The sequence below is a fragment of the Protobothrops mucrosquamatus genome, unplaced genomic scaffold, assembly GCF_001527695.2.
Source record: "Protobothrops mucrosquamatus isolate PMUCROS unplaced genomic scaffold, P.Mucros_1.0 scaffold_273, whole genome shotgun sequence".
Classification (NCBI taxonomy): Eukaryota; Metazoa; Chordata; class Lepidosauria; order Squamata; family Viperidae; genus Protobothrops; species Protobothrops mucrosquamatus.
In genome coordinates this window covers 187940-202044 of record NW_015386349.1, presented here as the reverse complement: position 1 = coordinate 202044, position 14105 = coordinate 187940, and the positions used below count along the sequence as shown (strand labels likewise).

Here is a 14105-nt window from a genome sequence, read left to right as displayed (position 1 = left end):
CTCAGGTTGAGAAACACTGGTCTACAGCCCTAGGGTTTTCCAGTGGTCTCCTGTTTACTCAATCTTGCTTAGCATTTTTAGGTTATCCAAAGTTGGCCAGGTGATGCCATCGGCTGCAGATGTGTGTCCTATGAAGATTACTTTATGGCAATGGTGGCGAACCTATGGCACGCGTGCCAGAGGCAGCACTCAGAGCCCTGTCAGTGGGCATGCGCGCTTGCGCAGGTCCATTAGGCCACCGCCACCCGGAGCAGCAGCCCCACCCAGCACAAAGGAGGTGAAGCAGCCAGTTATCAAGCTCGAGTAGAGGTGATAGAACACGCCCACGCCCAGCAAGCCACAGGCCACCCTGAGCAGGGAAAGCTGGATCCCCATCGGCGTCATGGCCCCCCAGTCCCAGCTAGGATTGCGTGCCTCTCTCCCATCTATGCTGGGCCTCCTGCTCACCGCCCCACCTGCCAGAGACCCCCTGGATCTCCCCCAACCCTGCCTGGCCTCACAGGTGTCCCCCCCATGAGCAACGTCGAGGTGGCCATGCCCACCGCAGCCATGCCCACCCAGTGGGCCACACCCCTATGCCCCCCAAGGGCACCACAATGCTGATGCGGCCCTGGCACTTTGCGATAAATAAATGGGTTTTGGGTTGTGGTTTGGGCACTTGGTCTCTAAAAGGTTCGCCATCACTGCTTTATGGCATTGGTGATGGCCGGAATGGGGCTGAGCCCTAGTAGTTACATAAAGGACCCTTGTGACTTCAAAGCAGAATGCAGCTCAAATTGGAGTCTCAAAAGCAGAGTAAGTCTAACAAATACATAAAATGAGAAATGCCCTTACTTGAAGTTCATTCATATTCATCACAGATGTGGGAGGCTTGATGGTGCCGAGACGGTACCGAACCCCTTCTTCTAGTGACATCCCCCAGAACTGGCTGTAGTTGGAAGCTCTCCAGCTAAAGAAAGATAGAAGACAATCTGCTAAAAAGATAAAGCTTGGCTTTGCTAAGGAAGTATACTCAGAATGAGCCCTGGCAATACTTCCATCTCAGGTTGTGGCTTCTGGGTCTGTTGTGGGATGAATTTATTTTTCCTCTTCCCCAGTTGCAAATTAGCTCAGAATAGAAAACAAAAGTCCAATTTTTTCTGGAGCCTGAACTTGTGAAAGGGTTAAGCATCTAAGGCAGGGGTCCCCAACCACTGGGCCACAGCCCACTAGTGGGCCAGGAGGTGTTTGTAACCGGGCCACAGAAATGGCGATGAGTGCGTGCAGGCATGCATCCCTACTTGCACGACCAGTGGGCAAACACATGCACACAAACACAAGCACACATGCTCCATTTGCGTGTGCAGCAAATGGAGCTGCATGCGCATGGGCTCATGCAGAACCATCCCTTCTCCCACCACCACCACCACCACCACCACGCTGGTCCACAAAGCCAGAAAGGCTGGGGAACTCTGATCTAGGGCAGCTGATTTGTTGCAGCTGGTTCAGAAAACATGAGCTGTAGTTCCCAGTGACGGTTTTTGCAAATGCCCGCAGAGTTTTTATTTTGAAGTGATCCACTACAGCAGTTGTTCTCAACCTTTTTAATGCCGCGACCCCAACCAGTCGTAAGTCAAGGACTAAACCGGTCATAAGTCGAGGACTAAACCAGTCATAAGTCGAGGACTACCCAACTGGTCGTAAGTCGAGGACTTTCCCTGCCCGGGAGCGCCGCGCATGCGTGGTTCCGTCCCCTGCGCCGGCCGAGGCGTAGCTGGCAAGCGGCAGAGACGGAGCAGGCCGACCACCAGCTGGCCCAGCCCAAGGGAGGTAAGGCACCCGCCGGAAAAGGGGGAAAAAATGGCAGACAGCCTTGCTTGGCGACCCCCGTGAAATGGTTAATCGACCCCAAATGGGGTCCCGACCCACAGGTTGAGAACCACTGCACTACAGCATCTGGGTGTGACCCCAATTCTTCAATTCAGCCCATGCTCCGTCAACTCAAAGAACGGAATTTTTGTTCTTACCCATAATCCCCTCTGTTGACGGCATCGATCATATCCCCGTTGATAAGACAGACGTGGCTTTCACACTCCCATTTGCCGTGTCCGTTGCAAGTACTACGGAGAAAGGACACAGCAAGGATGACTAAGGACTCAAAAGGTGACTGAGTTAATCACAAACTCAGTTCTGAGATCCGCAATGATAGGTCATCCTCAGTTTATGAGCAAAACTGGGACCACAATTTCCATTGCTAAGCAAGGGGGTTGTTAAATAAGGTATACCCAATTTTATAACCTTTCTTCCCATGGTTTTTAAGCAGATCGCTGCTGTTCTTGAGCAAATCTGATTTTCCCCATTGACTTTGCTTGTCAGAAGTTGCCTGGGAAGGTTGCAAATGATGATAACATGATGCTGCAACCATCATAAATAGAGGCCAGTTGCCAAGTGCCCAAATTTTGATCACGTGACCGTGGGGATGCTAAGATGGTTGTAAGTGCAAGGAGCAATTGGAAGTCACTTTTTCAGTGCTGTTGTAATTTCAACTAGTCGGTAAATGAATGGTTGGAAATTGAGCATTATCTGCATATCTGGTTGACGTGATTTTGACCTGCTGGTTTGGAAGCATCAAGTAAGCCTATTCCTGGTGTTTCAAGCGAGTCATGATAGGAGAACAGAGCAGTCTGAGATGGGAAAAGTCTCAAAGAGTGGGGAAAGGAAAGGATAGGATAGGATAGGATAGGATAGGATAGGATAGGATAGGATAGGAAAGAGAAAGAGAAAGAGAAAGAGAAAGAGAAAGGGAAGGAAAGAGAAAGGGAAGATGGAAAGGAAAGGAATGGAAAGGAAAGGAAAGGAAGAGAAAGAGAAAGAGAAAGAGAAAGAGAAAGAGAAAGGGAAAGAGAAAGAGAAAGAGAAAGGGAAGGAAAGAGAAAGGGAAGATGGAAAGGAAAGGAATGGAAAGGAAAGGAATGAAAGAAAGAGGGAAGGAAAGGGAAAGGAAAGAGAAAGGAAAGGAAAGAGAAAGAGAAAGAGAAAGAGAAAGAGAAAGAGAAGGAAAGGAAAGGAAAGGAAAGGAAAGGAAAGGAAAGGAAAGGAAAGGAAAGGAAAGGAAAGGAAAAAAAGAAGGTGGGCAGTGAGGCCAGACTGAGAGAAAGCCAAGACTTTGTGCCAAACTACATGTTATACAGAACAGATTTTCATCTGACTTTTTTCCATTGGCTTCATTCACACTCTCGTCCTGATTACCGGATTAACCCATTCTCTGGCTTTGTGCACATCAGACTGAGAAGGACGGGTGATTGGTGTAAAAACACCTTTATCATGATGAGACTGAACTGTTCAAGATTAAAACCAACCAACCAAATCTAGCATATTGTGCAAAGCAGCTGCCTGGGTTGGCACTGATCTTCTTATGGGGGTTGAGTGAAACCATACCCCATACCATAAAAAAGGTGGAAAAGAACCAACTTTTGGACTACTTAAACACGCGTTCCTCAAACTTGGCAACTTTAAGACATGTGGACCTCAACTCCCAGAATTCCCCAGCCAGCATATTTAGACCAATAATACAAAAGTCACAACTCAGGCACCATGTGTGATCTGGCAAGTATCCAGAATGCCCCACAACATTCCTAGAGCTTGGAGATTCCTGCACCATCTAGTGAGGCCATCTAACAACGATCAAATAATCTCCTGCTATTTTTTTCCCCCAGGAAACCGAACCAAGAAGCACGAAGGAGGTGTGGGGAGTGTGAGGAGGGATCAGCGAGAATGAATTATTTTTTTAATCTTTTATGGGGAGGGGAAATAATTTTTTTAAAAATAAATGGATATTTTTAAAAGCCCGTTCCACATTGGATCTCAGCTCCACCCCCCTGTTTTGAGGGCAGACCTTGAATTGCTGTGCAAGAGGTAAAGTCCTAATTATGAATTGCCTTTAAACCTCTTTTGTGTGTTTGTTTCCTGAGTGACTCTGTCCATGTGCTCAGTTAGCAAATACTGTACACTGCAGAAAAAGCTACTTGGTCTAGAACGGGAGTGCAAAGGTTTAACAGCAGGAGAAATAATTGGAGTTAGAAAGGATGACTGCATTCGGCTTGCAGGAGCTGCTGTTTCTGTTCAGGGCAACGTTCTGGGTCAGACATGAATAAGGACACACACAAGCTGCGGCATTCCTCTTTACTCCTAGGCGTTTGATGTAAGTTACTAAAAAAGGAAAAAATGACATCAGCCCTTTCCTGTCCACCAATAATCTCTTGAGAGAAGTGGAGACAGGGGCACCCTTCCCTCCCACCTTCTCCTCGTGTTTTGCCCATTCAAAGTCTCCTTCAAGTCAAGTACAATTCCTGGTGACATCATGAATTGAGTGAGGTAGTTTTCTTGGCAGCCGTTCAGAATAGGTCAGCCATTGCTTTCTCTCAGGAAGTGTTCTGACTTCCAGCATGCAGCCTTAACAATCCTTGAGAGGCTTCCATCCACGTTCTTCCAAGGTCTTTGAACCCTCCTTGGTTTTTAGGGGTCCACCAAGCTCAGCTAATTGGACATCCACTAGCCCAGGGGTAGGCAACCTTGGCTCTTTTATGACTCGTGGACTTCAACTCCCAGAATTCCTCAGCCAGCATGGGGGAACTTTGGTCCCTTCATGACTTGTGGACTTCAACTGGTTGTTAGCCGCCCTGAGTCCGGAAGGAGAAGGGCGGGATATAAATTAAATTAATAAATAATAAATAAATAAAACTCCCAGAATTCCTGAGCCAGCATGGGGGAACTATGGCCCCTTCATGACTGGTGGACTTCAACTCCCAGAATTCCTCAGCCAGCATGGCTCAGTATGGAAACCTCTCCCTTTCCCCTCAGCATGGCTGGCTCAGGAATTCTGGGAGTTGAAGTCCACGAGTCATAAAAGAGCCAAGGTTGCCTATCCCTGCACCAGCCGGGGGGATCTAGTCGATTTCATAATTCTTTCATCAGTTTCACCATGCCCCAAGTTAAAATCACCGTGCTTCGTGTTCCCAGGTGATGTTTTGGCGTGCTTTCTCCTAGTAGCTTCCTACCAGGAGTAAACCAGTGGTGGAATTCAGCCAGTTTGCACCAGTTCGGCAGAAACGGTAGCTAATTTTTTGTTGGCCAGGCCCAGAATGGACTTCTAGTTTTGAAGCCTTGTTAAATTTAGTTTAGACTTGCACAGCTTAAACCTATTAGAGGAAGGTATTAGCTGGGGAGCAGAACTGGAAAAGAGAGCCACGTGAAGTGTTAATACCACTTTACAATACCTTGGTAAGGCCACACTTGGAATACTGCATCCAGTTTTGGTCACCACGATGTAAAAAAGATGTTGAGACTTTGGAAAGAGTACAGAGAAGAGCAACAAAGATGATCAGGGGACTGGAGGCTAAAGCATATAAGGAACGGTTGCAGGAATTGGGTATGTCTAGTTTAATGAAGAGAAGGACAAGGGGGGACAGGATAGCAGTGTTCCAGTATCTCAGGGGCTGCCCCAAAGAAGAGGGAGTCAAGCTATTCTCCAAAGTGCCTGAAGGCAGGACAAGAAGCAACAGATGGAAACTAATCAAGGAGAGAAGCAACCTAGAACTAAGGAGAAACTTCCTGACAGTCAGAAAATTAACCAGTGGAACAACCTGCCTCCAGAAGCGGTGAATGCTCCAACACTGGAAGTTTTCAAGAAAAGACTGGATGGCCATTTGTCTGAAATGGTATAGGGTTTCCTGCCTGAGCAGGGGGTTGGACTAGATGACCTCCAAGGTCCCTTCCAACTTTATTATTATTATTATTATTATTATTATTATTAATAATAATAATAATAATGGGCCTTTTCCTCCATGAATTTAACCCTGCCCCTCTAAAGCCATCCAAGTTCATGGTCATCACCAGGATGTGCAGGAATGAGGGGTCCTTGGTGCCTCTGAGCTTGGTTGTTTTCTTGCAGACGTTTCCTTACCCAACTAGGTAACATCATCAGTGCTGGCAGTGTTAGTCTGGATAATGAAACATCTGCCTGAAAACAACCAAGCTCAGAGAGCACCAAGCACCCATCATTTCAAGCTACAAAGCTATTCTCTTTTGGAGAAGAGCCTAATGCTGGGAAAGACTGAGTGCAAGAGAAGAAGGGGACGACAGAGAACGAGGTGGCTGGACGGAGTCACTGAAGCAGGAGACGTGAGCTTAAAGGGACTCCAGAAGATGGTAGAGGACAGGAAGGCCTGGAGGAACATTGTCCATGGGGTCGTGATAGGTCGGACACGACTTTGCAACTAACAACAATGCATTTTACAGAATAACGGCATGGAAATTCTGACGTGATATAAATATCTTCTACGTCCGCCTTCCTTGGAACGATGCTGTCCAAATTTGGCTTGGCTGGCTGGCTGGCTGGCTGAGAATGGAAGTCATGATCCAACACATCTGGGAGGGGCAACGATTGGGAATGACAGTTGTGCATCTGGGGGATGTGAGCTGCGTTTAAGCAGCCACCTTGGCTTGTGTGGAATATAACAAGTACAACAGTCCCTTTCATAGAAGGTTAAAAAATACCGATTAAGAAATGTTTGCCTCCTTGACAGGCAGCCACAAACAGTATTAGCTGCCCTTCGTGCAATGCCTGGCATTTTCTTTCGGTCCAAAAATCCCCCCCCTCTCTCTAACCCTCCAGCAAACATTTCTCCTTTTATGGGCTGCATTAGCAAAAGCAGCTCATACATTTCTGAGTGATGGTGCTCGGAGAGGCCCGTTTCTGGAAGCAACCCAAGATGGGAAGTCCTTTAAGAAAAGGCCAGCTGGAAACCAGACTTTCTGAAGGTGGAGGAGTCCTAGTTCTCTGTCGGTTGAACCGGTCGACCAACCGACTCGAAGACTGAACGTCTAGACTTGGGAGGACTGTGGACGAAGATTCTGTCACTACCGCTTGGAAAATCTCTGGTTCACGGGTTTGACGTTGGGTTTTGGGTGAATACGTAGCAGCCCACGGCCCACCCACACCGGGTGACCCACCCGCACCGGGATTGGGTGGGCGTGGCTGCGGTGGTAACGGCAGACTGGGTGGGACTAAAAAGTTCAATCAATCAATTCCAACTTTGCAAGATCTTTTTTTTTCCCGTGAGAAGTTGAAATTGATTGATTGATTGAACTTTTTTTTTTTTTTGCACACGACGGTGGAGGCCTAAAGCGAAAAGGTTTTATAAAAGCCAGCTGAAGGCCTAGGACTGGGGCGACGGCGCGTGTGCCCACAGAGAGGGCTCTGAGTGCCGCCTCTGGCACCCGTGCCATAGGTTCACCACCACTGTTCTAAGATTTAACCAGCAAGGAATTGTCTCCCGTCATTTTAAAGAACCATCCCACCTTTTCGGAAGCGATTGTTGAGAAAATAAGATTGCTGTTTCCATAGCATCCACTTTAGCCTACGGCTGCCTTCGCACAGCCCTCTGAACTGGGGCAGTGAATAATCTAGCTGTGATTCAATTCAATACCTAGTTAGTTTTCACTTGGATTGTTTTTTTGTGTGTTTTTTTAAAAATGCAGCTCAGTGGGGGGGGGGGGTGAATCCAGGCTGTTCCTTAGTTTAGGGTTTAGCATCTTGGCTAAACCCAGAAATTGGTTCCTCCGGGAACAGTATTGAGCAGGTTGTGTGAAGGCAGCCGGTGGGAACGAGAAGGATCGCCGCTAAAACTCCAGTCAAGGCTGACATGCCCAGTTCTGTTCCGTGTATCCGTGTGGCTCAGAGTAGACAGGAGCCCCCGGGCACTGGGAAACGCACATAGTTCAAATTCCTCTCCATTCCAAAGTTTCTCCCCTTTGCCCCCAATCATAAACAGACCCACAAGCCCTACTTGGAAGAACGCCCTGCCCTAGACCCTTAAGGCAGCCATTGGCCTCTTGGCCTTCATTCCTTTTATAGGATCTCTAAACTCATTTTGGAGGGGGAAGGCAGTGGAAACAAGGGTGGGGTGAGAGATGGAGAATGAAAAGAATGGAAAAAGAGACGAGGAGATGCGCCATGCCTTCATTTTGTCTTTTTTTTAAAAAAATACTGGGGAACTACAATACCCAGAATCCCCACCCTTAAAAGTTGGTGGGGAATTCTCAGAGCACAACTTCCAGATCTATTCTGTAGAGATTGGCAGCTTTGCAGGAGCACTTCAAACTCACAGGCATCGCCCCGATTTTGGTAGGACTGTCCTTTCTACACACAGTATTTTCCAGGTGTATTGAGTTACAACGCCCATTATTCTTCAGCCAGCAGAGTCCCTGAATGGTGGTGTACTCCAATACCTCTGGAAGGGATTCAGATTAGAATCTTGGGACTGCATATTGATCCATTAACCCACCAGAAGCCCAAGGTTAGAATCTGAACAAATGTTGGGCTGAGAAAAGTCCTTGTAGGACAAACCAGGTTTGTCACATCCCCTCAACCCTTATTTGACTGAGAGGTGGGAAGCTACTATGTTAAATTTCCCAGAGCATCCAGCATCACATAACTCTGAGGCATGATAGGGGGTTAAGAATGGGAACATTTAAATCAGGGGTGTCCAACCTTGGCAGGTGGACTTCAGCTCCGAGAATTCTATACTGGCTGGGAGTTGTACTCAAGTCTTAAAGTCACCAAGGTTGGACACCTCTGATTTAAATGTTCCCATTCTTAACATCCATGCTAGCTGGGGAATTCTGGGAATTGAAGTCCATAAGCCTTAAAGTTGACAAGGTTGAACTCCCCTGATTTAAACGACAATGTTCTAACCATTTTGCATTTTCTCTGACCAGTCAGTAACCTAGAGGACCTCAACCACCTCCAGAGGTGGCCCTGATCCACTTTTAACCACAAGGAGTCCCTTTCTATGTTTCCAAGGAAGCACTGCAGCATTTCTTCTGGTGTATTGTGAGACACTGGCTCTCTTTTTTTTTGGCTCTTGTGAGACTACAGGTAATCCTTGACTTAGTTCCATTTGTTTAGCAACCATCCAAAGTTACAATAGCACTGGAAAAAGTGACTTACAACCAGCTCTTGTGCTTACAACCATCACAGCGATTCTGCACTCACTGATCAAAATTCAGCACTTGGCAACCAGTGCGTATTTACCACAGGTGCAGCATCCTATATGACAGAGCAAAACTGATAGAAGAAATAGACTGAGATCCCAAAACCCAAGTCTTACCAGAGGTTGCAATTATCCCGGTAAGTTGCTCCAGGGTGGAACTTGACACCATTGCGAATGCAGTCTGGGGGGGAAAAAAAGATGCCAGAACAAAAAGGGTTAGTCTACAGAGCTCTATGTATTGTTAAGATGGCTCAGCATTTAGACCAGGAGTGTCCAACCTTGGCAACTTTAAGACTTATGGACTTCAACTCCCAGAACCCCCCAGTCAGCCATGCTGGCTGGGGTGTTCTGGGGGTTGAAGTCCACAAGTCTTAAAGTTGTCAGGGCTGCACACCCTGATTTAGATTACATTTTTGAAGTGGCGGCGAAGACCTTGTTTTGTTATTAACCAAAATCATGGCTGTGTGCAAAGAGGGAAAGCCAGTGGCATCACATGCATCGTGTAATGGCACAAATGGCATGAATCATGTGGTTGACATCAGCTGGAATGCAGATTACACCAACTGGATGATTTTTGCAATGACATCACAATGCAAGTCAGGCCACCACAGTTTGTCCTGAATGCCTATGATACAATAGCTTGCAGAAAACCTGGCTTATGGGGTGATCTTTCATTCAGGGGAAATAAGAGGTTGGAGACTTTCCCCTTTGGCAGGCAATCTCTCCCCTCCTGCGTCTGGAATGCACTGTTCCTTAGAACGGTATTTGCCCAGGTGGCAGCCTCTGGACCCTCTTTGAGCTATCACTCCCAGGATTCCCACCCACAGGCCCTGGACATTCCAGGGGTTGCAAACACATCTGGAAGGAGCCAGGTTGGGAAAGCCTGCAAAAGAGATGAGAGGTGAGATGAAGCAGCGCCAAAACCTTTAGAATTACAACCACGCAGCTTGAACTTTTAAGAATATGGCACAGGAGAGAAAGAAAAGAGGAGAAGGAAGAGAGAGGAGAACTGAGGTTGACAAGGCTGAGCTCCAGTTGCTCATTTGAGGAGTGGAAAAAAGAAAGGTGCAATTACTTTTACTGTGCAATTTATTTTATTAATCAAATTTATACGTCCGCATCTCTCACGGAAAGTGATTCTAGTCAGCGTACAACATTATTATGCTTTGCTTGTGTACTTTTCAATAAATCAGATGCTACAAACCCAGCAACATCTTCCCTGGAATTGTTTTGTTGTTTTATTTGCAGGCAGTTATAGAATCGTTATGTTTTTACACGTGCAAGAGAACACAATACATTCACAAATATGCGCCCTGCAGTGGTTCTCTCCCACTCCCTTTTTCATCTGAACAATTACTTATAGTTTCAGGACCCCACTCCCTTATAAATATACATGGATCAGACAAATGCCTGGCTTTTAACCTCTCCAAAGGGTGGTGGAAACTTGTAGAAGTTAAACTGTATTAAAACCCCCACCATTATTCAACAAGGTTGGGTGGAAATGGGTCTGAAGACGTGAAAGTTTGATTTTATCCAAGACTTCTGCCCAGAACACATTTTGAAAGTTAAATGTTGAGTCTTGAAAACGTGAAAGGTTGCGTTGAGCCCTCAGCTGTATGGAACAGGAGGCCTGTCAGTCAGAGAATATTCAAATCCAATTTAATTTTAACATTCCCTGCCATAGCTTTTGGGATTACAACTCTCAGAAAGGCAGTGGTAGACTAGACAGGCATTTCCTTACCTGCAGGATTTCTTTACCTAATAACTTATTATGGTTTGTTGCATAGTCAGTCAGATGTTTAGATTGGGTCAGGCTTTTTTATCCACCTATTGAGTGCTTCTCAAAGGCCTGGGCTAAACAGATGTTGTTGTTTGATAGCAATAGCACTTAGACCAGTGGTTCTCAACCTTTTTAATGCCGCAACCCCAACCGGTCGTAAGTCGAGGACTAAACCGGTCATAAGTCGAGGACTAAACCGGTCGTAAGTCAAGGACTACCCAACCAGTCGTAAGTCGAGGACTTTCCCTGTTCGGGAGCGTCGCGCATGCGTGGTTCCGCCCCCTGCGTCGGCCGAGGCGTAGCTGGCAAGCGGCAGAGACGGAGCAGGCCGACCACCAGCTGGCCCAGCCCAAGGGAGGTAAGGCACCCGCCGGAAAAGGGGAAAAAATGGCGGACAAAAAAAATGACGGACAAAAAAAATGGCGGACAGCCTTGCTTGGCGACCCCCATGAAATGGTCGATCGACCCCAAATGGGGTCCCGACCCACAGGTTGAGAACCACTGACTTAGACTTATATATCACTTCGCAATGCTTTACAGCCCTCTCTAAGCGGTTTAAGGAGTCAGGATATCGCCCGCAACAATCTGGGTCCTCATTTTACCGACCTCGGAAGGATAGAAGGCTGAGTCAACCTTGAACCGGTGAGATTCGAACTGCCAAACGGCTGGCAGCCAGGAGTTAGCAGATGCAGCCTGCAGCAGTGCATTCTAACAAGAATGCAGCTTGGATGAAAAAGATGGTACTTGTATAGAATTCTGCTTTTTGCCCTACCTCTTCCTCCTTTTCTGAATCCCAACTCCATAAAAACAACCCAGACGGTGGTTCAAAGCAGGGTTTGGGTTAATATCCTGGGTTTAGAGAAAAGGCAGATTGCTGAGGGCATCTCTTCCAGCTTCTCCATAAGAGGTCCAGAGAAAAGGCAGCTATTGTACTGAAGGAAGAAAATCACATTTTCCTTATTGGGGGCCAAGGCAGGAGATGAGGTTGCTGCAGAGAAGTGACTGTATCCATGGAGGGACTGCTTGAAAGGCTGTTTCATAAATCCAGGAATGACCTCTGAAATGTGGGCGGGTTGGAAACCCCTATGGATTTCACAAGCAACAATGCGACCATACATTCACACTGCTCGGTTTTTTAAATGTATTTATGAAGGTTTAAAATCCTAGCCGTTAACACTTCTTAAACAAAAACGAGTGACCAGTCTGTAATATTACATATCAATTAAATAATAGTTGCGATGCCCTTCCCCTCTACAACACGTCAGTTTCTCTCATTGTCTTTTAACGGATGTGTTATTTATTTTCAATCCTTAGTAAGCCACCTAGAATTGTTCCCAAGTACGAGGCCTTAAAAGTTGAAATAATAAATAAATACAAAGTTATATTGCTATATTACTATCACAGGGGGGAAAAAACACTATGGACCCTTAAAAAAAAGAAAACAAAAGAAAACAAAAAGGCAAAAAGAAAACTTCTAAAAAAAAGTACACACACACACAGGGCGAAAAGTATTTTGAACTGCAAATGTGGAATTCTTGGTGCTTTCCAAGTTTCTCCTTGGTAGACACTACTAAGAAGAAAACCACACTGAAAGAGCAAATCTGTTATATATAAACAGAGAGCAAACCCCACTCTCTTCTAGCATTGATGATGTTACGTAGTTGGGTAATGAAACGTCTGCAACAAAACAGCCAGGGTCAGGGAGCACCAAGGACCCCACAGTCTTCTTCCTCCTCCTCCTCCTCCTCCTCCTCCTCCTCCTCCTCCTCCTCCTCCTCACCCCACTCCCTTCTAGCACTGATGATGGGTAATGAAACGTCTGCAACAAAACAGCCAGGGTCAGAGTTCAACTCTGGGCTAAAATATTCTCTTCGACTGAGTGTAATAAAAAAGTGAAACTAAGTACTATAAAATCTGGGAACAATTTTATGTTTGGATAGATAACAAGAGGGCAGCCAAGACAAATGTATAGTGTTAGAATAAAATATAGATTATAGACAAATGTATATTTAAAAGAAGAACTATATATCTATATGAATACTAATGTTACTATAAAGTGACGGAAGATGTGTGGAACCAGTGACGGCATATCTATGTCCAATGTGTTTTTAATTTTGTATTATTAATAAAACTTTAATTAAAAAGAAAAAGAAAATTAAAGAGAAGGTGTAAGACTCCTATTCACAGACCTTCTTCTCTATTCTGTTCAGCCCTGTATTCACCATAACAATGGTGCTTAGCATACCAAGGGAAAAAGGCACCACAGAGTTTCCCCCCCCCCAGCTATCATGCCTTTAATTCTTTTACTTTTCAACCCTGAAAACAGTGGAAGAAATAAAGGCATGATAGCTGGGAGGGGGGGAAATCTATGGTGCCCCTTTACCTTGGTATCCTAAGCACATCCTTACTGAATGAACCTTAGGATCTTGTCCGTTAACCAATGGAAGGGCCAAAGGGCACCATTGTTGGGCTGGGCCCAGTTGGCTTAAACCAGCCCTGATTCTGATTCAGCAGTCAATCCCTGGCAAGCCCTTCAAATCAGATGTAACTTCAGATCCACGGCTTACCTTTCTGCTGTGAATACGGTGGTTGAATGCCCAGACAATATTCCCAAAAATCAGGGCAACAGTCAGAGATGGTTCGGTTGCAGAAGAGGTCGCAGTAGCAAAGGGTATCAAAGTAGGGGATGGTGCAGGCATCATCCCTCCCGCGACAACACGCATCCTGCCGGCCACAGTACGAGCCTTCTGCATCCCGTATCCCCTGTTCGTGCAATCCGGGTGCCAGTTCCCTCCGCGTACGATGCACCCGAGCAGTCTCGCCCATGAACAGCAAGGTGCACAGAAGAATCCAGCTTTTCATGGTGTCCTCCTGAGCGGCTGAATCTCAGATGTTCTGGAGAGAGGAGACAAATACATCTGGAATCACATAGCACAATGTCTCCTTTCCACCTAACCCAGTCTGCTAAGAATGGACCCCATTGGAAGGAGATGAATTTCCCACCGGTATGCTGGAAAGCACTGGGAGAAAAATTGATTTTTCCTGAAGCAGTAGGCGTGAGCTTAAATGGACTCCAGAAGATGGTAGAGGACAGGAAGGCCTGGAGGAACATTGTCCATGGGGTCGCGATGGGTCAGACACGACTTCACAACGAACAACAAAACTGGGTCATCAGGAGGCAGAGACCGAACATTCTCCTAAGCTAGGAATTTTGCTAACTATAATCACATACAACCTAAGGTAAATCCTTCAAGATAGATCAGACTAGGAATTCACTATTGTGCAGGTCAGAA

At 46.2% G+C, this 14105-nt stretch overlaps 1 protein-coding gene across 1 annotated transcript; it reads right to left on the bottom strand.

Annotated features, from left to right (window-relative positions):
* Window positions 1-834: 834 nt before the first annotated feature.
* LOC107302567 (tubulointerstitial nephritis antigen-like) lies at window positions 835-13700 on the bottom strand (the record flags this gene model as incomplete). The annotated part of the gene is made up of 4 exons (XM_015831684.1): window positions 13380-13700; window positions 9150-9213; window positions 2007-2099; window positions 835-949 (listed from the first exon to the last, which is right to left on the bottom strand). Coding segments are annotated over exons 1-4 (567 nt in total), but the record flags the coding sequence as incomplete, so codon positions are not given.
* Window positions 13701-14105: the final 405 nt, after the last annotated feature.